Source organism: Myotis davidii, unplaced genomic scaffold (assembly GCF_000327345.1).
Source record: "Myotis davidii unplaced genomic scaffold, ASM32734v1 scaffold725, whole genome shotgun sequence".
NCBI classification, from domain to species: Eukaryota; Metazoa; Chordata; class Mammalia; order Chiroptera; family Vespertilionidae; genus Myotis; species Myotis davidii.
In genome coordinates, this window is record NW_006296500.1 from 927,893 (window position 1) to 928,744 (window position 852).

General features: G+C 57.5%; 1 protein-coding gene across 1 annotated transcript in view; it reads left to right on the plus strand.

Moving 5' to 3' along the window:
- The first annotated feature begins 6 nt into the window (after positions 1-6).
- The window catches only part of PHF7 (PHD finger protein 7), a 13,554-nt gene continuing 12,708 nt past the window's right edge, over positions 7-852 (plus strand). Inside the window, 1 exon segment of the mRNA XM_006771822.2 lies at positions 7-562. Coding sequence (XP_006771885.1) covers positions 545-562 — 18 coding nt within the window. The 5' untranslated portion in view covers positions 7-544.

Sequence of the window (852 nt, forward strand, 5' to 3'; positions counted from 1 at the left end):
CCTCCCTGCAGGCGCGGCATGACCCTGGTCTGGCACTCTCGGGATGCTTCTTGAGCCCCTTCGCCGGCGGTTACCTCGGAGGGACGGTTGTGGCCACACCGACATCTATTTTGCAAAGTAATCATTGTTTATTCTTGTGGCGGCGGGGCCGAACACGCTTATTTATTTTTCATTTTCTCAGCAAGCTTTTACCCAGCACTTGTCCAGCAAAACAACTCGGTAACCGTTTCGAAGGAGCACCGCCCGGTCAGGAAATCTCCGCCCGAGCCGCTCGCGGAAGCCCGCCTTTGCATCGTCCCTCCTTACATGCTGTGAAGACTGTGGCTCCTCCCTGTAACCACCAGTGTGCACAGAACTCCATTCGGGAAACGTCTTGGCCCAGCGATGCAAAGAACCGAAGTGTCCAGGTTTTATTTCTATTGCTAGACGGTCGGGATCTCCCCAACAACTCGGAGCCGCCCAGTAGTCAGCTCACGCGGACCCCCCGGTGCTCGCCCTTCTCTTCCCGCCTGTCCAAGCGCTTCGTTGAGTAAGAGGCCATCCGATGTCATTGCTTCTGCAGGTGCAGCTCGTGGGTTCAAAGAGGAGACCGAGGAAGGAAGGGCGGTTTAGCCTCGGGTTGTATTCCGACAGAGCGGTTGGAAGTCCTGGAAGATGCTCAGGGCTCCCCAGCCATGAGGACATGGTCCTGGGGTGTTTGTCCCTGGCGTGACCTGATTCACTCAGTTCCACTCTCCCCTGGCGAAACAGCCCTTGCTGCATCATAGGAGTGGGTTTTGCTACTTTTGTCGCCCTGGCCAATGGAAGCCCAGTTCCCAGTCCGCTGACACTGGGAGGTGGGAGCTGGGGGCC